Raw genomic sequence first — 17308 nt, forward strand, 5'->3', positions numbered from 1 at the left:
AATAAAAAAGAAGCGATAAGGATTGCCCCTCTTCTTCCGCTCCCGTCCCCCACCTTTCCCGCAGCGAACAAACCAAGGCTGCAGGGGTTGATGCGGGACTGAGGCCCTGCCGCTGCCCGCTGGGACTGATCCCTGCAGGATGGATCGGCACTCACTGGCAGTCTGTCGCAGGAAATGGTCGCGAGACACGTTGATCTTAACCCCAAAACTCTCAACCTCGACTTGAGCTTCAACTCATAACCCGGCACCCGGATTCCACGATCGCGTCACCCTGGCGCGGATAAATCCGAGACAAATGCAGACAGCGCCTGCCGTCAGCCTCTTCCGATGACGACCGGCTGATAATTTCATTGACAAGTGAAGTGCCATTGGCGCATCAACGAGTCTCAGGTCGTTCCGTCTTTTTTTTCTCTCTTTTTGGCCCGAGGGATCGGAAGAAAGCGCCTCTTGGCAGGCAGCACTGGGCAAACGGCACAAGATGGGAAACATGTTCCTCACCAACGAGGAGCTGGTAAAAAAGGACGACGACCACAAACCAGCTAAGCTTCCCTCGATCCGTCCGCGATGGAGCGCCGCCACCGGAGCCCCGAGAAGCAAGTTCCTGAAACGGCTTGCGATGGTCTTTGCGCTGGGCGTCTTCGTCTACCTGTTTATCAGCAACCTCCCCACCGATCTTCCCATTCGAGATCGACGCCACCCCGTATATCGTGGCCGGCCCGAAGCCGATCAGCCTCATGCGCCGGGGCCGGGGTCGGGACGGAGGCCGGGGGGGATGCCGAAGCTGTACGACCAGAAGCCCCAGCGGCAGAGCCCTCCACCATCGAACGCCCCTCCGACGGCGCCAGTGCCCCCCCAGACCCCTTATAGCGGGCCTATCATTTACCTAAAGCTTCTACCTTCGCTTCAGGCGATATACACCACCTCGGGCACCTCCACGGTGAATAAAAACGTCCTGTTTGCTGCCGCCAATCTGAAGAGTGCCGCCCTTCTGTTGCCGATGGCCTGCCAGATGGGGGATGAGCTGAGGAATTATGTGCACTTTGCCCTCCTTGGCGGGAGTGGGATTGACATGGAACAGTTGCGCGCTGTCAATGGCATTGACGAGTCTTGCAAGGTTATTTTCCATGGTATGCGCAGCCCTCGTGACAACATCATCCTAGGAACATTCGTGCGCTGACTTGATGCCAGATGCTCGCCCGGATTTCGCCCAAGCGTCGGCTCCCGAGCGTCTCAGACAAAGCTCGGCTCGTGCGCTCCGTAAGTAGAATGGTCAAGAGACCCGTCGCCAGAATCTGACAGCTTCGTAGGCCACATCAACATGTATATGCACCCGCAGGCCGTGGTCATTGATGGTTCTGGTGTGGAGGAAGACTATTTCCTAGCCGGCGTTAGGAAACAGGCGCCAGTTTTGGGCATGCCTCTGATTGAACTGCCTAAAAACGCACATTCACGGCTGGCTTGGATAACGAAGCTAGATGCCTCGTCGTTGGCAGGTACGGTCGTCAGAACACGGTTATATGAAGGTCGTGCTAACGCGGAGAGCAGCCTGGGATAAAACCAGCATTGACATCGTGATCCATGCGCCCTCCGCAAGTTCAGGGGGTCTTATCCATCTGCTCAAGTCATTGTCAGAAGCCGACTTCTCGGCGGGCTCGGCACCTCATTTGACTATCGAACTGCCGCACGACGTGGACCCCGGCACGGTTGAATTTCTGAAGACGTTTCAGTGGCCACCAGGCCGCTCCCGTCTCCCATCCCACCCCCGCCAGCTCACGCTTAGACACCGCATACCGCGCAGTAGGCTAACCGAGGAGGAGAGTTCGGTGCGTTTTCTCGAGTCGTTCTGGCCGAGCAACCCGAAATACTCGCACGTACTTGTCCTCTCGCCTCAGGCCCAACTGTCACCTCGGTTTTTCCACTGTAAGTGAGAACCCGACCCGGTTTGAACCGTCATGTATGGACGTTTTGCTCATTTTGGCCCGCTTGTTAGACTTGAAATATTCCGTGCTACACTATCTGTACTCAGGAGCCGCCCTTACGCAGGAATGGGACTCTCGGTTACTTGGTATCAGCCTTGACCTTCCCTCTACTCAACTGGATGGCTCGCAGCCGTTTGCGCCTCCTTCTGGAAAGGGGGCAACCCCCTTCTTATGGCAAGCACCAGACAGCAACGCGGCGCTGTTCACGGGGCAAAAATGGATCGAGTTACACGGACTTGTTTCCCACCTGGTTGAATACGAGCACAAAACTCAGCCGCCGCCCGCTTTCTTCGCCAGCAAACTCATCAATAAGAGGTACCCTTCATGGCTGGAACACGCCCTGAAGCTCTCCCGTGCCCGCGGGTACTGGACGCTCTACCCCAGCGAGGTGACAGCGAGGAATTTGGCCACTGTCCACAGCGAGCTCTACAGGGCCCCCGAGGAATACGAGAGAGAGCTTGGAAAGGAAACGCTTGAGGATACTGAACTGCCCGTCCCCGGGGACACGCTTTTCGAGAGCCTTCCAAGCGGCGGGCTATTGCCGTTCGACGAGATGGCGCTTCTGCTCTGGGATGGGAGCGATACAACACTGTCGGACTTGGATGCGGCCGCGGCGAGCTACACGGACGAGTTTCGACGCGTGGTTGGGGGTTGCCAAGCATTGGCACCTGAAGACCTCCTAGCGAAGAAGTCTATGAAGGACTTGTTCTGTATGAAGGATGATTAAACGAATTGGCACGCTCTAGGTTACGGGGGCGATCATTGGAGGTCGGATACTGTACAAGCTTTTGTATCGAGGTGTGACCGTCGCACTGGAGCGACATGTATTGGTTTAGTGAGGGTGTATTATTATTTTTCATCTGCCGGATGGATGCTTAAATATTTACCCCAATATCAAAATGCGCCGAACGTCTTGGGTTGCCCGGATAGTCTCATTCATCTGCGCTCTCATTCAACTTGTTAACCACCAACAACGTCACACACGACCCGAAAATACACATTGCTATCGCACCCATGACCTGCAAATGTCAGTTAATGGGGATAACCCAAGTTACTAAAAGGTGGGTGGAAAAAAGGGAGGGGAAAAGGATAAGGGGAGGGAGCTACTCACGGTCTGCGTCTTCCACCCACTCTGCACGATCGCCGCCCGCCGACTATACTTATTGACCGTTTCTACGACGGCTAGCGTCAGAACCGTCCGCACACAACCTAACGCACCTAACAAGAGCACGCGCGCGCGCGAGAGAGAGAGAGAGAGAGAGAGAGAGCAGTACATACTCGTATAATTCGCGATGCCCACCCCTAGACAGCTCACCGACAGCACCCAAAAGATGGCGCCCAGCGGCTTGGCCATGCGCAGCTCGATGTCCGACGCCGTCTTGCGCAGGTGGAACGACAGCACGATGGCCACCGCCACGATGGACATGTACATGGAGAGCCGCAGGTAGGAGAGGAAAGCTGCAGGTGGGTTACGGAGGCCTTGTTAGAATCGGGATGGAAATCTACGGTTTTTATTTGTTATGGGGTGGGAGGGAAAGGGAGATGGAAAGGGAGATGGAAAGGGAGATGGAAAGGGAGGGGGAAAGGGAGGGGGAAAGGGAGGTGGAAAGGGAGGTGGGGGGGTGAGGGTTGGTTTACTTCGTTCGTTGGCGCAATGGTCGCGGCAGTCGCTCTGCTCGTTGTCGAAGAGGAGGGGGCCGAAGATGGGCGGGAGGCAGAAGGCGTTTTGGACGAGGCCGCGGCTGGGAGGAGGATGGCTGGTTAAGGATTGGATTGATATAATGATGGGATGATATGTTATCCTATCTAAGATATGGTATGGTATGCCTTACTCGCTCAGTTCAGAAACGTCAACGGGCCGGGCGAGAGAGGTTATCGGCGCGCAGCAGTCGCAGCATGATGGCGGGCTGTCTTCTTCGTCGGGAGGGGGTACTGTTGACGCTGGCATTATGAGGGATTCTACCCAATGGTAATAGTATGGTTTAGTTTGGAATACAGTCTGAGATCTAATATGGAATATTAAGTTGCTCGATCATGGTTGGTTGTTCTTATTCTCATGACGCCGTCGCTCTTTCTTTGAGATGTTGTTGGTGACCGATTACAGACCCACCTTTTATCCATCAACTAGCCAATCAGACATGGCTATCAGTCCCTTCTCAGACGAACGGCTGCACGGTCCCACTGGTCCCTGCTGCCTGCGGGGCACGCGTTGAGTGCTTGCTTCTTGTTGCTGCCCAGGCGCGTCGTAACGCGTCTTCGGCATACAATCTTTCACCCCGCAGCCTGCAACGACAACATCACCCGAATTCCAAGACAACCATCTATCTGACCCATCCTCGCCGAAAATTGCACATTATGAGTATGCCACCCCAGCAGTCCAATTTTGATCCTGAAAACCAGGCTAACGATTCACAGGCTCGTACGGTGGCTACCAACGAACGGGCTACGGCTCCCAAGGCGGCGGCGATGATGGCGGCGGTTTCATGGGTGGGTCGCAGCAAGGAAGCCAGAGCGGCAGCGGAAGGGTAAGGCATCTTTCCTCCTTTCGTCTTTGTTAAATACCCTCCCAGTTCTAACCGCCCGTCTGTCCCCCAAATCAGAACTTCGCAGACGACACCCTCCGCCCGATAACCATTAAACAGCTCATCGACTCCAAGCCACCCTACCCGGACTCCGATGTAACCATCGACGGCCTGCCGGCCAAACAGGTGACACTGGTTGGGCAGGTGCGGTCGGTGGCGAACCAGTCGATCAACACCACATACCGCATCGACGACGGCACGGGGCTCATCGACGCCAGGAAGTGGGTCGACCCAGACAAGCCCGAGTCGTCCGTACAGTTCGCCCCGGACACGTACGTGCGCGTCTTCGGCCGCCTGACGACTTTCAACGGCAAGCAACACATCGCCGCCCACTACGTCCGCGCCATCCAGGACTTCAACGAGGTCAACTACCACCTGCTCGAGGCCACCTACGTGCACCTGATGCTGACCAAGGGCGCATCCGCCGGCGGGACGGACGCCGACGGCGACAGCATGTTTGTGGATGGTGGGTATGGGGCCGGCGGCGGCAGCGGCGCCGCCGCGTCCGACGCGCGGCTGGCGTCGTGCTCGGCGGACGCGCGGACCGTCTTCAACTTTATGGCGAACTCGCCCGGCCACGATACCAACATCAGCCAGATCGAGGCCGGGACAAGGATGGACTCGTCGACCGTCTCGCTTGCGGTGCAGGGTTTATTGGACGCCGGCGTCATCTACACCACGGACGACGACTTCACGTGGGCCATCCTGGATATCTGAGCCACCAGCCGGGGGAGGGTTCGGGCTGCCGGGAGAAGGCACTGGGAGGAAATGGGACCTGGAGGAGCGCTGCATCGTGAGGGATACCGTGGCGCCGGCAGTTTGGGCACGCCTTGCTAGTTATCGGGTTTTGTTCATGTTGAGGATACAGGTCCACAGGGCTAAAGATTTGTTTCTCCTCAGGACGTACGAGGGTGGTGGCCCCGGCCGAATGAGTGACTACGGCCAATATGCTACGAAAAGATGCCATGATCGAACTGGATCCCACCGTAGGGTAACCCGGACGCCGTCGAGGATGGGGTTCCAATGACCGCTAGATCCTGCTGAAGCAAAAGCACGCATGTTGAATGCGGCAACCAGTTAACGGGTACGGGTCCAGTTGAGGGACCGACGCAAAAACAGAAACAAGAAGAAAAATAAAAATAAAAAAAAGCACTAACAAATCACCAAATCTCGACAAATCGAGCCCCCCTTGAGCAATCATCCCCCACTCAGCCCATCAACTTCTTGGCACCAACAACAAACTTCTTGACCAGTGAACTCGGCCTGGCACAAGCGGCCTCGTAGCCAGGCACGCGGGGTTCACGAACCATGATGGACAGGCGGATCGGGACGGGCCCGCGCTCGAGGAAGACATCCCGCTGGACCTCGAAGCCAAACTTTTCGTAGTAGGCGTTGTTGGACTGCGAGCTCGACTCGAGATACATAGGCCGCTTCTCGGCATCGGCCTGTGGGATGGTGCTCATCAGCAGGTCGGGACTCTTGCGGGGGCCGTGGGGGGGGGGGTAGGGGATATGTGTGATAGAGAGCGGAATGGAGGAGGAAAAGGGGGGTAACTCACCCGCGCCACCATATCGCGCAGCAGCTTCGCCGCGTACCCGCGGCCCTGCGAGTTGGGCCTGGTGCCCAGATAGGCCAGGAACCAGGCATCATCGTCGCGGTCGCCGAGGACTTGGGCCTTGGCGTCGTTCAGGCGCGGCAGGATCTCGTCGAAGTAACGCTTCTTGCCCTCGGGCGAGAGCTGGAAGTACAGCCGCCACATGCCGCTACGGAGCTGCGTCCACCATCCGTCGAGATACTTGCCGGGCGGGACCCTGGCGCTTGTCAGTCCTGGTGGCTGGCAAGAACAAACTTACTACCGGCAATCTTGACGATGCCTGAAGAAAAGAAAGAGAACAGGCGGGGGGAAACCATACCAGAGCGCAACGCAATCGCACTCAGCGCCCACAGCCGTGACCAGCCCGCTCATGCAGTGCGAGGCGACCGTGTAGGTCAGGATATCGACATGCAGCCGCCACCTGTCCTCCTCGGCCGTCAACCCTCCTCTACTACTCCTCCTCCTCCTTCCCCCCACACCACCACCACCACCCCTTTTACAATCATCATCATCCCCCACACCCACACCCGCACCCACCCCATCATCCGCCACCACGTACTGCGCATACTCGTCCGCGGCAAACGCGTGCGCCAGCGTCAGCGCCGCGTCCCGGCACTCGGCCATGCCGAGGGTGCGCACCGAGCAGTCGGTCCAGCGGGCGGGCACCAGCGAGCGCTTGGCGGCGAGCTTGGCGGCGGCGGCGGCGGCGGTGCCGGCCTTGGTGCTAGTACTAGTACTAGTACTGGAGACGGAGCTGGTGGGGGAGAGGGGGGGCGTGTTGGAGCTGCTGCTGGTGCCGGAGCTGGAGCTGGTACTCGAGCGGGAGATGGAGGGGGTGTCCGGGTCGGAGGCGGTATTGGTACTGCTACTACTGGAGCTGGTACTGCTTACGGACGGCGCCATGATGATGGTGATGATGGGGTGGTGGTGGTGGGGTGATTACTTGAGGGTCTGATAAGGGAGGTTAGGGACGGTTGTTTTCTAGCTGGTGTAAGGCTTGGACAGACATACTTTGGTTTATTTTCTGATATATTCTGGATACTGTCGCCCGTGTGGACTCTCGAAAGCTGGGTTCTGGAGATGGGCATGAATCTAGACGGGTGGCGCAGGCAATTGAGGGCGGTTCGAATGTCAGCCGACATCAATGTGGTTCTTCTGCCGTAGATTCCCTCTGCGAATGGGTAGTTGTGGTGGGCTATGGGTGAGGAGAGTGGTGACCGCAGTCGGTCGAAGCTGGTGGTTGATATGGGAGATTTTTGACGTCGTCACACAGACACGCAAACACGCACACAACACACACACACACACACGAACACGCAGGCCGAATGGATGCTAGTGTACGAGCGGGGCGGGGTGTAGACGGCTGGGTGGTGGCAAGTAGGCAAAGGTGCCCTGTAGGAAGAATGCCCCCTGGATGGGGAGTGTGTAAGTGAACTTCAACGCGGTGTGCTATTCTCAGTTGAGCCAAGAGGTGCTGTTCAGAGACTGAAGGGACAGCAGAGGACGGAGAGCGGGCAGAGAGGGATAAGTAGGCAGCTTGGTGGGCTAATAATTTCCGAGACATGTTGGACAGAATGAGACAGGCGTAACGGGCCTGGGCGGGATGGAATGCTATCGTGGCATCCTCGGCCAGCACAGAAGCGGCGGAAGTGCTCTGATTGCACTCACACTCACACGCACACATGTCAACCCGCGCCGTCTCGCCAATTGTCTAACAAGGAACCCCAATGTCTTGGTCAGGAAATGGCCCGACAGGGATACCGGGAGCGACGGGGCGTCAAAGGCGGCGGTATCGATTGGCTTACACCGGCCACCCGCAGGGGGGTGTCCGAGGGGGGGTCACAAGCAAGCGACAGCAATCGGCCGGCCGTCCCCGAAGTGGGGGTAGCCGAGTCCCGGATTCCAGGGAGCCAGCACGGAAGAAGCAAGGGAAGACCAGTACGGCCAGCTGCTCGGTCGGTATGCCGCTACACGTGCCCAACCTCGAGCCAGCCTGGGCGCCTGGCTCACTGGGTGACTGGGACGACTGGTTATCCGAGAGAGGTGGTCGGCGGTGTGGGGCGGACTTGCTCGCCCTGCAAGCACCACGCTTGTCTGCTTCCAATCACGATCAGCGGCGGCCAGAACGCCCGATCGGATCCATTCAGCGATCGCCTCAAGAGACATGGGGCCATGCAAGGCGGTCAGGTGACGTTTGTTGAGGGTATCCTAGTCCGGCGAGAGTGGCGTTGGGAAAGGGAAGCTGAGACGAGCGGGGAGAGCAGTTGGCGGCATGCTGCTGGCCTCCTATCGGCCGCTGGAGTTGTTTCAAGTGTGCTTGTTTGTCACATCGTACGCTCCCGGAATAGGTGTCGCCATGAGAATTGCATGAACTCCGGGTCGTATTAGTTATGTACTTTCCCCCAATCTCTAACCTGCAACCATGCCTTGTCCACTGTCCAATAGTCCTGCCGGCGCAACGCAGGGCGCTGAAAGAGGGAAGCACGGGGCTCTCTGCGCGGGCTTCTTACTTGCTACCGTAAAACGGAGCGGATATCTTAGGCTTAAAAATAAAACAGAACGACTGGCGCTGGTCAACTCCTCAAAGCTGCCCGCATCCCGCGCGATACGGCTTTGCAACAGGAACGAGAACTGTCACCCGCAGCTTCTTGATATATTGGTCGATTACATCCGGCGGATTTCCTGCTCGTTCATGTACGCCTCGAGGCCCGAGTCGAGGTGCTTCCACCAGTCAAAGAGCAACGAGTTGCAGATGAGCTTGAACCAGGGAGTGAACTTGAGGGTCGGGTCTTGGAACATTTCCTTCAGGCGGTCGGCCGAGACGTATTGGGTGGCCTGCACCTCGTTCTCGCTGGGGTCGAGATCGACGTTGGCCTTGATGAAGAGGATGTAGTCGACTGGGAAAACAGATTGTTAGCATGCACGTCGCCCTGCGCGGGAGTGCGGGAGCGCGGGAGGGAGCGCGGGATGGGGGTGCTCACTCTCGTGCTCGCCCCATTTGCCATCGCTTGGCGCCTTGTAGTGGATGCGGGTCAGGAAGCGGAAATCCTCCAGCGGCACCTGCTCCTTCTTGATACCGAGCTCGTGGTCCAGCTTGCGCTGGGCAGCATTCTTGACGCCACGGACGGCGTCTTCGAGGTTGGAGCCGGTCTCGCTGGCCATGTGCAGCGGGTGCGAGCAGCAGGTGTTGGTCCACATGTCAGGGAAGGTAATCTTTTCCGAGGCGCGCTGCTGCAGGAGCAGCTCGTTCTTGTCGTTGAAGAGGAAGACGGAGAAGGCTCTGTGCAGGAGGCCCTTGTCGATGTTTGTCATAAGGTGGCCTAGGTAACGAGTCGCATACCTTATTAGCACAACATGTCTTCCTGCATGTATTTACTTATTTGCTCTTGTTTGCTGCAACCCACTCGCCCACAATCCAACCCCCCCCCCCGCTTGGTTTCGGTGTCGCGTAACAGGAACTGTGACACTTACATAGCTTCTTGCTCGCAGTCCCGATTGGCAGGTCATTCTCGTCCAGGACGATGCAGACCTCGTCCATAAGACGGATCTGTTCCTCATCGTGACCTTCGAGAGCTGCCCCGCTCGTATCGATGTCCGGGAAGAGGCGGAGGATGGAGTCGGCCGTGATCGGCTCGGCCGTTGTCGTGGTGGTAGTGGTAGACATGGTGTTAGGTTCTTGTGGAGGGCGGAATGAGAATGCGTTGTTGGTTGGGGTTTGGTGGAGAAGTGCTCCCTTTGGAACCTGGAAGTTATAGCGTGCGATGGCCCTGACTTTAAATACTGAAATATTTCCGCTTCTCAGCGCGTGCTGCTGCTGCCCGACAAAAGGCGGCCGGCAACGGCAAACCCCTGCCTTGCACACCCCCTCGGACGGGAACCCCACTTTGTTGCCAAACTGTCGGGCGAGGCCCGCGCTCTCTGCCCCTCGCCAAGGGGAGGGTTGGAGACGGAATGTTGAATGTGCCGCTGACTAAGCGCTGCTGAGTACTGTGCAAGAGGGAGGCTGTCAGCCTCGGAGGAGACCAAGTTGCAGAGTTGCAAGGAGTACTGTATATTCTGAGGGATACAGTTGTAGTAAGAGGCACAGTCACTTTCAGCTTCGAACAAAAGCACCAGGAAGCCAACCATTCAGCCCCCAAGCCCGCCCAGTCATCGGCTTCGGGGCATAAAATCGGACCAGAAGTTTAGTTAGAATTCCTTCGAGCTTATCATTCGTTAAATCCATTTGACCATTTCCCATGCATTTATCTTTCCAAATTCATGACTTTTGCTTGTTTCAATCATCCCGCTATCCTGATGGGGTATCCAACAAATGCTACCAACGGTACGAATGTTTGTGTAATGCAGATCCAAATCGGTTAATATCATGCATGCATGTGGTATATCCCTCACCTGATCCCAAAAAAAGAGATGGGCACCCAGTTACCCTGAAGCATTCCTGCTCTCAGCTTCCCTGGCTGCCTGGTGCCAGTCAACGCGAAATGTGAACCAATACTCGGCCACCGAGACGCTATTGTGTGTTAGCACTTAGCAGAGTCGCACTCGGCGAGTGAAAGAGAACGGGAACCCACATGAAGAGCCCAATCGTGACGCCAATCCAGAGCCCGCTGAGTTTCCAATCGAGGCCGAATCCCAACCCGAACGATATGGGCAGCGCCACCGCGTAGTAGCAGATGAGGTTGGCATACCCTCCGAACTCTTGACGGCCGATGCCTCGCAACAGCGCGTGAGAGACGGCCGCCATGCTGTCGAAGAGCTGCATAATGGCACAGATGGGGAGCGTCCGGGCCACGAGCTCGATGACCTTGCTGTCATGCGTGAATAGCAACGGTATGTGGTACCTGAACACCGACAGGAGAATTACATTGAACAACCCCACCAGTGCTCCGCCAACGATAGTCTGTTGTCCCCGGGGTTAGTGAAAGAGGTATCGTCAAGGGGGCCTGACCGCCAACAAACTCACCACTTTGGCCGACGTCTTGGCCGCGTCGACCAGCTTGGCCCCAATGAGGTTAGCCAACCGGGTCGAGCCAGCGATGGAGAGCGGGAAAGGGATCTGGAACGTCGTGCTGGTCACCGTCACTAGGACGCTCTGCGCTGCGAGAAACTCGACGCCCATCCTCCCGGACGCGAGGGTCAAGATCTCAAAGGCGAACCACTCGGCCACAACCATGATCATGCCCGGCAAGGCCAATCTGATCATCGGCCCCCAGTTCTTCAGCGCACTCTTCCTGAACCCACCCCAGGCCTGGGAGCCGTCAATCTTCCACACGTACAAGAAAAGCAGCGCGGGCAGCATGTTCTGGGTGATAGCGACGGCCATCGGGGCACCGACGAAGCCCCAGCCAAACCTCCACACAAACAACCAGTTCAAGAACGCGTTGGTCGGCGCGGCCACCAGGAGGACGTACGTGGTGGCGTGGAACAGGCCCTGCGCCTGCACGAAGCGCTTGCCGCCCTCGAAGGCCGCGTAGGCGGGCGTGCCGAGCAGGGCGATGCGCAGGTAGCTGGCAGCCAACGCAGCGCTGTCCCTGTCGATCATGGAGGCCAGGATGGGCTCGGCGTGCAGCCAGACGGCGGCGACGGGCAGCAGCAGCAGCAGGAGGAAGTAGGTCATGCGCTGCAGCTGCAGGCCGACGAGCTGCTTGTGGCCGGAGCCGAAGGCCTGCGCGCACAGCGTGTCGAGGCTGGTCGCGAGCCCCTGCACCGGCGCGTAGCAGGTGATGTTGGCCGTCATGGTCGCCAGCGACACCGCGCCCAGCTCCAGCGTGCCCAGCCGCCCGACCGCGAAGATGGACGCCACGTTGAGCGAGTACTGCAGCAGGAAGGTCACCACCAGCGACCGCGAGTAGACGGCGATCGTCTTGGCCTCGCGCTGCCACGTCGTCTTGATCTGTCCGGCTGCTACGGCTGCGTCCCATTGCTCGTTGAGGCTCTCGCCCCCGGCGTCTCCTCCTCCTCCTCCTCCTCCTCCTCCTCCTGGGGATGGCTTGCCGGCAGAGGAGCGGCTGCGGGAGGCGAGGAGGGGGGCGGTCTCGTCGGGGATGATGACGATCCGCGGGGGTGACTGTCCCGGGCTGTGGGCTTCCTCGTCACCGGCTGGGAGGCGCACTTTCGTGCTGAAGAGGCGCTTGTAAAGACCCGAGACTTGTCCGGCAAGACCTTTCTTTGGGGTATGGTGATGTTGGTGTTTGGGAGGAAGGATGTGGTTGTCCCGAAGGAGAGAGCGCTCCGCGTCACGGCTACGGGTCCGTTCCGAGCGGGTGAGCAGAGCCGGCTCATCGATGGCACCCGTGCCAAAAGCGGGGCGTATGGTGCCGAAGGCGATACCGCTTGGCCGGCGGTAGAGGGTCGGCCCGGGGAGGGCATCGACGTCCTCGTCCTCGTCCCCGTCCTCTCCCTCTTCGACCGCCTCCGAGTCGAAGGGCACCTCTTCATCTTCGTCCGAGCACTCCGCGAGGTCACGGGCTAACATCTCCTGTGCCAGAGGCGAGGCTGACCGGAACGACGACGCAAAGGCTGATTGGATGTCATGATGGCCCGCCGAAGAGCTGCTCTTAGCTGGGATTGGCTGGCTTCCGGAGCTAGAAGGCATTTTCAGCGTGTTCGTGGGCCGTCGAATGGGAGGTTGACCAACAACAGATGGCTCGTGATGCAGGATGACTCTTTCGTGTGCAACACCAAGAAACACCAGTCGATCTAATCCTGGTTCTGAGACACTGAGTCAACAAATTAATCCAATTCAGCCAATGACAAGCGTTGCACATCCGAGTCTTCTTTCTAAGGTTAGAAAATGAACGCTTTGCCCGGCCTTGATAATAAGATATATAAGTTAAAAGTAAGAGCCAATTCCAATGCCAGTTCCAGTTCTGGTGGCAACAAAGGATGAACGGTGAAAAATGTAGTAAGCAGGGCGTCGTTACCAAGTAAGACAGTCATTCCCGCAGGAACGTCGGTTGGTCAGATCGGACCCTAACCCCCAAGTAGTACGAATAAGGGAGTTTCCGTAACTACCTATCGTTACACAGAAGGAACGAGAGCCGAGCAGGAGCTGGGGTGGGGTGACGGAGCGTGGGATCGTTTGGAGCTTATCGCCCCGCTGCGCTGCGATTAACTCGAAGGCGGTAAATTACTGCAAAATATTGAAATTCCATGCGCGCTCTCCCGCGTCCCCAAACAAAATGTGAAGGTACCGACATGCGAAAAAATTAAAATAAACCATTGCGCAGCATAAGATGGGGAAACGATTTACTCGTGGCCCGGACGGCGCTGCTGCGTCAAGGAAAAGGCAAAAAGTCGTACATGAAGCACCAACATCAGAAGAGATCCATGCGAGCCGACAATTGCAACAACTACTGTCCTTTAGTCAAGATCCGGTACGGGCCCGGCATGGTTCGTGAGCCTGTTGTTTATGGTCATGCCCTAGGCAGTGCTGTTTATTTGAAAAGACACGTCTAACTCTCGCCCACCACAGGTCTTCAATCCTTCAAACTCTTCCTCGACGACTTGCTAGACCCAGACAGCGACCATGGCGACCGGCCCCAGATACTACGGGACTACCTCCAATTCGCGAGGCCCGCCGATGACGACGACGAAAACACCGTTTGCCTGCCGGACATGATGCAGACATGGAGTTATGCCGCCCAAATCAACAACGACAACATCATGTCCGCCCTGCCAGTCGTTCTTGCTCTGCTCCTGAAGCTGCTCTCGCAATCCCTCGAGACGGTACCCCTGGGGCTAGCCATATGTAGAACCCTGCTACAGAAACGACAGCAAGAGTTGATAGCGCGCAACTTGGCTGCCGACAAGGGAAAAGCCTTCATAATCTCGCCAACCTTGAGGATGTTGAAAGAGGCTGTTAGCTTCGACGGAGGGGCCATCGCAAGACCCCTCTTCCGCGCCAGGGCGTCCATGTTGAAGTCGTTGGCACGGAACATGGGCATTGTTCACATCGGGGAGGAGGCCGAGGATACCAAACGGCCATCGGCTCGCACCAATGCCATCCTCTTCTTCCTCGGCGCCCTCAAGTTTCTCCACCCGGAAGCGAAGAAGGAGCTGCTGTCCCAGAGGGACATCGTTTCGGCCCTAACTCGTGATGTCAAGCAGGACCCGCCCTACCTCGTGCGGGAGCTTTTAGAGGGGCTACGGAGCCACGTCCTGTTGGACGACAAGCTCCTACGCGAGGCCAAGGCGAACCTGTTGAACACGTCGACACTCACCCGTCTCGCAGCGCTCTACCAATACCGTTTAGGCACACCCTCTGAAGACGAGACTTCCATTCCCGATATCGCCCACGAATTCCTCACGACGGCGTGCACCGACCCGGCCTGTGGTGTGCTGAGACATGATTCCGGCTTTTACCCTCGAGAGATCGACCCGGACACCGTTATCCCGACCGCCGAGCTCGACGACTTGGGACTAGAAGCCATCGTTTGGATGAACAAATTCAAAACAGAGGTTCCTGTTCGAAATTACACCTTGTCAAACTTCTTGCCGAACCTACGTCCGTGGTCGAACGTCAAACAGAGCGAGCTCATCACTTCCATCTTCAAGGTCGCTCCCGAGCTGGTCGCCCACTACTTCCTCACCAACAAGTCCTTCACATTCGAACCCAAGCTTTCGGCCACGTGGATTGGCTATGCCGCTTTTCTCTTCAACACAGTCACTCTCCCCGTCCCCGACTACTTCTGCCGCGCGGAAACCTTCCGTGAACTGCCTCCGCCAACTTCAATCGTCATGGACAACATCCTACCTCTCCCGCTGAATCAAAAAGCACTAACTCGGAGTCTGGCCAACAAGTCGAACATGATTTCGTTCTTCGCCACTCGAATCTTGGTGGTCGCGATCGAGAAGTTGGATGCCGCGATCAAGATGCACCATGATGCCGCCCACTCCAACAAGTCTGTCTGGGCGGAAGCCGCACGCAGGTTGGTGGATGATTTCTGCCAGCGGAGTCCTGGTATCAAAGAAATGATCAACTCGTACCGATCCATACCTGAGGGCGATCTTCTGCATCGCGAGGCGGGCAGCCGGTTGTTGCGCCTCTGCTACGAGGTGCTGCCGCAGGTCGCTCTCATGGCCAAATTTGACGTTTCTCCTTTCCTAGAAACGGCTCTAAGCCGCTTGTCCAAGCAAGAACTCGACGACCCCCGCGATTTTGCTCTGAGTCTGAAGGAGCTGGAAAACTTGCTTGCCATTGCCGGATATTCGCCCGGCATGCGCTGGTTTTCCGCTTCCGAGGGAATGTCGCTTTCTCCATTCACACTGCTGTTGAAAGTTTACGTCGATGCTCCGGACGGAGTGGCGCTAGAGGCAATACGGAGCGTTCTCAACTTTGTCGCTGTGGAGCAACAGCTGGTGCCCACCGGTGACAAACACCCCGGGCTGCTTGTCCTGCTCGAAGCGCTACAGTCGCTGCGCCAGTCATCACCAGATTCAGTCACGCAGCTGTGGCCCTTCTTGGATAACTGCCTGACGCGGTGTGCGAACACCCCAGTCAAGTACGTCGAGAAGATGCAAGAGGTAATACAAAACACAACCGAAAGCACACAAAAAGACCTTGCGGGAGCAGTCGCAAGTCCTATCGCAATGGCTATGCTGGAGCAATTGCCGTTTATTGCAGCAAAGGAGGGGGGACAAGCCACTATCAAGGCCCTTGGCCGCTTCCTGCCAAAATTCTTAGGGCTCTCGGCGACGGCTGGGGAGAGCAGACCGTTACTCGACGCAATATTCTCGAACATGGTGACCCACCTTGCTGATAGCAAGGGCAAGCTCGCCAAGGCTGGTGTCCCGAAGGGCCTGGAGTTCGAGCACAACCCAAGGCCCCGAGGCACAGAGACCAAAGCCAAGAAACCCAAGAGCACGGCGGCCAGCCAGGGGGAGGAAAAGTCGGAGCCTCAAATGGATGCTGAGACCTTAGAGGACACGCTACACGTCCCGGACGGCTTGGAGGCAGACAACGCGGCTCTGGTGAAATGGGCGTCCAAGACAGTGGATGAGCTTGTCGATGACGGCTACCTCACATCGCTCATCGCCCTACTCGTCTCGGAGCACGCCAGCATACGGAAAGAAGCACTCGTCAACATCCTCAAGGCTGCGGCAAAAATCAAGCAGTCCGAGTACGAAGAGAAGGAGCAGATCTGGCTGCTCCTCTCGGAACTCGCCGAGACGGCAAGGGACAATATCAACGACGGGCCCCTGCCGAGCACAATAGCATCATTTGCCTGCCACGCGCTCAACGTCCTGCGAGACCCCCTCTCGAGCCTCTATTCCAAGGTCAACATCTTCCTCACGCGTGGGCCAGTCTGGAGCCTGGACAGGCTCCCGCTTGTGGACGAGATCCTCTCCGAGGAGCCAACGGTCGGGGACACATACTACGCACAGGTCAACTGGCTCCTGGAATACCTGATCGACGGGCTCCGCACGCCACACGATTTCGAGCTGTTCCACAAGAAGCGGGCGAAGGGCCCCGTATTCGAGCGGATCCTGGCACTGGCGGCGAACCCGTACATGAGGCTGCCGCTCCGGAGCCAGGTGCTGCGCTTGCTGTACCGGGCTACCCGCATCGAGGGGGGGAGCACCACGCTGACGACGAGGTTTGGGATTGTGAATTGGCTCGACGCGAGACAGGCCGGTTGCACGGATGCTGGCGAGGCAGCTGTCCACGGGGCGTTGCGCAGGAGGATATGGGAGACGTGTGATCAGGATAGGGTTAGGGTTTGGAGTAAGGGGTCGTTGGGCGTTGGGCATGTGTAGCATCCATCCTTCAAGTTCCATTAAATTAAATTAAATGTGTTGATATTTGAGGCCTTACCTACCTTATTGATATAGCAGCGAAAAGAGCCAATCTAGCGGGGATTTTCTCTCTGATCATGCTTGCCCTACTATGTGGTCTGCCGAGACATCTTTCCTAACTCGGGACATCCAAATCGGTGAGAAGCTGGGAGCGGTTTGGTTGTCTGAGACAGAATGAGGCAAGTTTCAAGAAGAGACGAAAAAGAAAATACAGCTGGCAAGGGTATATAACATTAGGCTGCATTCGGAAGCGCTGCAAACGTTAATTCACTGTGGGTATCATTCTTGACTTGAACCGTTCACCTAGGTAACGTGGTAACTCATAATTCATATCTTCATCGAAAGAATGGAAGTCG

At 57.2% G+C, this 17308-nt stretch overlaps 8 protein-coding genes across 8 annotated transcripts; 4 read left to right on the forward strand and 4 right to left on the reverse strand.

The window, feature by feature from the left end:
* Positions 1–145: 145 nt before the first annotated feature.
* On the forward strand, positions 146–2805 carry B0H64DRAFT_425431 (uncharacterized protein). The gene is made up of 5 exons (XM_062805684.1): positions 146–1127; positions 1189–1257; positions 1308–1493; positions 1546–1920; positions 1991–2805. Exons 1-5 carry the CDS (start codon positions 479–481, stop codon positions 2704–2706), a joined length of 1995 nt encoding a protein of 664 aa, XP_062658288.1. The 5' UTR covers positions 146–478; the 3' UTR covers positions 2707–2805.
* B0H64DRAFT_433867 (uncharacterized protein) lies at positions 2806–4146 on the reverse strand. Its single transcript, XM_062806068.1, has 5 exons — positions 3812–4146; positions 3618–3721; positions 3258–3437; positions 3091–3152; positions 2806–2998 (listed from the first exon to the last, which is right to left on the reverse strand). The coding sequence occupies exons 1-5, from the start codon at positions 3925–3927 to the stop codon at positions 2912–2914; spliced, it is 549 nt and encodes a 182-aa protein (XP_062658289.1). The 5' UTR covers positions 3928–4146; the 3' UTR covers positions 2806–2911.
* On the forward strand, positions 4100–5569 carry B0H64DRAFT_194947 (uncharacterized protein). The gene is made up of 2 exons (XM_062799149.1): positions 4100–4504; positions 4580–5569. Exons 1-2 carry the CDS (start codon positions 4463–4465, stop codon positions 5276–5278), a joined length of 741 nt encoding a protein of 246 aa, XP_062658290.1. The 5' UTR covers positions 4100–4462; the 3' UTR covers positions 5279–5569.
* Positions 5570–5769: 200 nt separating this feature from the next.
* On the reverse strand, positions 5770–7058 carry B0H64DRAFT_443818 (uncharacterized protein; the record flags this gene model as incomplete). The annotated part of the gene is made up of 3 exons (XM_062806737.1): positions 5770–6006; positions 6120–6372; positions 6475–7058. 3 exons carry the CDS (start codon positions 7056–7058, stop codon positions 5770–5772), a joined length of 1074 nt encoding a protein of 357 aa, XP_062658291.1.
* Positions 7059–7458: 400 nt separating this feature from the next.
* B0H64DRAFT_195014 (uncharacterized protein) lies at positions 7459–8805 on the forward strand. Its single transcript, XM_062799151.1, has one exon. It carries the CDS (start codon positions 7764–7766, stop codon positions 8541–8543), a length of 780 nt encoding a protein of 259 aa, XP_062658292.1. The 5' UTR covers positions 7459–7763; the 3' UTR covers positions 8544–8805.
* B0H64DRAFT_194959 (NUDIX hydrolase domain-like protein) lies at positions 8682–10271 on the reverse strand. Its single transcript, XM_062799150.1, has 3 exons — positions 9627–10271; positions 9137–9475; positions 8682–9052 (listed from the first exon to the last, which is right to left on the reverse strand). Exons 1-3 carry the CDS (start codon positions 9817–9819, stop codon positions 8820–8822), a joined length of 765 nt encoding a protein of 254 aa, XP_062658293.1. The 5' UTR covers positions 9820–10271; the 3' UTR covers positions 8682–8819.
* Positions 10272–10577: 306 nt separating this feature from the next.
* B0H64DRAFT_324623 (mate-domain-containing protein) lies at positions 10578–12750 on the reverse strand (the record flags this gene model as incomplete). Its single annotated transcript, XM_062800660.1, has 4 exons — positions 10578–10665; positions 10727–11055; positions 11119–11856; positions 12208–12750. The coding sequence occupies 4 exons, from the start codon at positions 12748–12750 to the stop codon at positions 10578–10580; spliced, it is 1698 nt and encodes a 565-aa protein (XP_062658294.1).
* Positions 12751–13333: 583 nt separating this feature from the next.
* Positions 13334–17064, forward strand: B0H64DRAFT_463795 (ribosome 60S biogenesis N-terminal-domain-containing protein). The gene is made up of 2 exons (XM_062807614.1): positions 13334–13547; positions 13630–17064. Exons 1-2 carry the CDS (start codon positions 13391–13393, stop codon positions 16911–16913), a joined length of 3441 nt encoding a protein of 1146 aa, XP_062658295.1. The 5' UTR covers positions 13334–13390; the 3' UTR covers positions 16914–17064.
* The last annotated feature ends 244 nt before the right edge of the window (positions 17065–17308 follow it).

The sequence above is a fragment of the Chaetomium fimeti genome (genome assembly GCF_033439085.1).
Source record: "Chaetomium fimeti strain CBS 168.71 chromosome Unknown B0H64scaffold_5, whole genome shotgun sequence".
Lineage (NCBI taxonomy): Eukaryota > Fungi > Ascomycota > Sordariomycetes > Sordariales > Chaetomiaceae > Chaetomium > Chaetomium fimeti.

What these genes read in the sequence shown, in the direction of transcription:
- B0H64DRAFT_425431 (XM_062805684.1), top strand. Translation starts at nt 479, where the DNA reads ATGGGAAACATGTTCCTCACCAACGAGGAGCTGGTAAAAAAGGACGAC. An exon ending in TTGCAAGGTTATTTTCCATG is followed by an intron (nt 1,128 to 1,188) that starts GTATGCGCAGCC and finishes ACTTGATGCCAG; the next exon opens with ATGCTCGCCCGGATTTCGCC. An exon ending in AAGCTCGGCTCGTGCGCTCC is followed by an intron (nt 1,258 to 1,307) that starts GTAAGTAGAATG and finishes ACAGCTTCGTAG; the next exon opens with GCCACATCAACATGTATATG.
- B0H64DRAFT_433867 (XM_062806068.1), bottom strand. Translation starts at nt 3,927, where the DNA reads ATGCCAGCGTCAACAGTACCCCCTCCCGACGAAGAAGACAGCCCGCCA. An exon ending in CCATTGCGCCAACGAACGAA is followed by an intron (nt 3,438 to 3,617) that starts GTAAACCAACCC and finishes ACCCACCTGCAG; the next exon opens with CTTTCCTCTCCTACCTGCGG. An exon ending in GGGCATCGCGAATTATACGA is followed by an intron (nt 3,153 to 3,257) that starts GTATGTACTGCT and finishes TAGCCGTCGTAG; the next exon opens with AAACGGTCAATAAGTATAGT.
- B0H64DRAFT_194947 (XM_062799149.1), top strand. Translation starts at nt 4,463, where the DNA reads ATGGGTGGGTCGCAGCAAGGAAGCCAGAGCGGCAGCGGAAGG. An exon ending in GCCAGAGCGGCAGCGGAAGG is followed by an intron (nt 4,505 to 4,579) that starts GTAAGGCATCTT and finishes CCCCCAAATCAG; the next exon opens with AACTTCGCAGACGACACCCT.
- B0H64DRAFT_195014 (XM_062799151.1), top strand. Translation starts at nt 7,764, where the DNA reads ATGCTATCGTGGCATCCTCGGCCAGCACAGAAGCGGCGGAAGTGCTCT.
- B0H64DRAFT_194959 (XM_062799150.1), bottom strand. Translation starts at nt 9,819, where the DNA reads ATGTCTACCACTACCACCACGACAACGGCCGAGCCGATCACGGCCGAC. An exon ending in GACTGCGAGCAAGAAGCTAT is followed by an intron (nt 9,476 to 9,626) that starts GTAAGTGTCACA and finishes CTCGTTACCTAG; the next exon opens with GCCACCTTATGACAAACATC. An exon ending in CAAATGGGGCGAGCACGAGA is followed by an intron (nt 9,053 to 9,136) that starts GTGAGCACCCCC and finishes CTGTTTTCCCAG; the next exon opens with TCGACTACATCCTCTTCATC.
- B0H64DRAFT_463795 (XM_062807614.1), top strand. Translation starts at nt 13,391, where the DNA reads ATGGGGAAACGATTTACTCGTGGCCCGGACGGCGCTGCTGCGTCAAGG. An exon ending in TCCGGTACGGGCCCGGCATG is followed by an intron (nt 13,548 to 13,629) that starts GTTCGTGAGCCT and finishes CGCCCACCACAG; the next exon opens with GTCTTCAATCCTTCAAACTC.